The sequence below is a fragment of the Galeopterus variegatus genome, unplaced genomic scaffold (genome assembly GCF_000696425.1).
Source record: "Galeopterus variegatus unplaced genomic scaffold, G_variegatus-3.0.2 Scaffold55131, whole genome shotgun sequence".
In the NCBI taxonomy this organism is placed as follows: domain Eukaryota; kingdom Metazoa; phylum Chordata; class Mammalia; order Dermoptera; family Cynocephalidae; genus Galeopterus; species Galeopterus variegatus.
In genome coordinates, this window is record NW_007781242.1 from 1 (window position 1) to 754 (window position 754).

The following is a 754-nucleotide window of genomic DNA, read 5'->3' on the forward strand; positions in this document are numbered from 1 at the left end:
TAAAAAGGGATACTTTTTAAGTTTGAAAATGAGTATAATCATTTATTTATTAATGAATAATTAATCATTTATTAATTTATCAAAAATAGTATTAATCATTTATTCAGCACATACAGAAAACAATTAGAAATGTAATATGATCACTTTTTATTTTTTAGTGGAATACCGGCAATGGTGGATTTTGCTGCTATGAGGGAGGCAGTGAAAACTCTTGGAGGTGATCCTAAGAAAGTCCACCCTGCCTGTCCGACAGATCTTACAGTTGACCATTCTTTACAAATTGACTTCAGTAAATGGTACTTCAATACAGATAATTATAAAAATAGCTGTGCAAATTAGCTGGTAACCAACCCACTGGAAGTGTATAGTATAGAGGAAAAGGAGTAGAGATCATTTATGCCAGAGTCAAGTATATATATTTAGTGTTGACCAGTAATACAAAAGGAAAAACTATGGTGAAAAGCTTGTGGATTGGTGAAATTTTTTGTATTCAGTCTCAATTTAAAGTTATTTTCATGTCTATGTATCTCTTCTGCTATTTTTAATAGAAATGTATAAGTATAGAGTGTACTTTTTGGAGTTAATATCTGAATTCAGTCTTCGTTCCCTTTTTGTTTTTTAACCTAGTTTCATAGAGAAGTTCAAGATTTGAGCCATGAATGTTTTTAATTAATTGGTGATTGAAAACACTGAGCTCTAGGCTGAGCCCGTGGCACACTTGGGAGAGTGCGGTGCTGGGAGCGCAGCAGCGCTT

The 754-nt window shown here is 33.2% G+C and overlaps 1 protein-coding gene across 1 annotated transcript in view; it reads left to right on the forward strand.

The window, feature by feature from the left end:
- Window positions 1-158: 158 nt before the first annotated feature.
- Window positions 159-754, forward strand: part of LOC103584421 (iron-responsive element-binding protein 2-like) — a gene marked incomplete at its 5' end in the record, with an annotated part of 2,190 nt that continues 1,594 nt past the window's right edge. Inside the window, one exon of the mRNA XM_008565436.1 lies at window positions 159-296. Coding sequence (XP_008563658.1) covers window positions 159-296 — 138 coding nt within the window. The remainder of the gene's footprint in view (window positions 297-754) is intronic.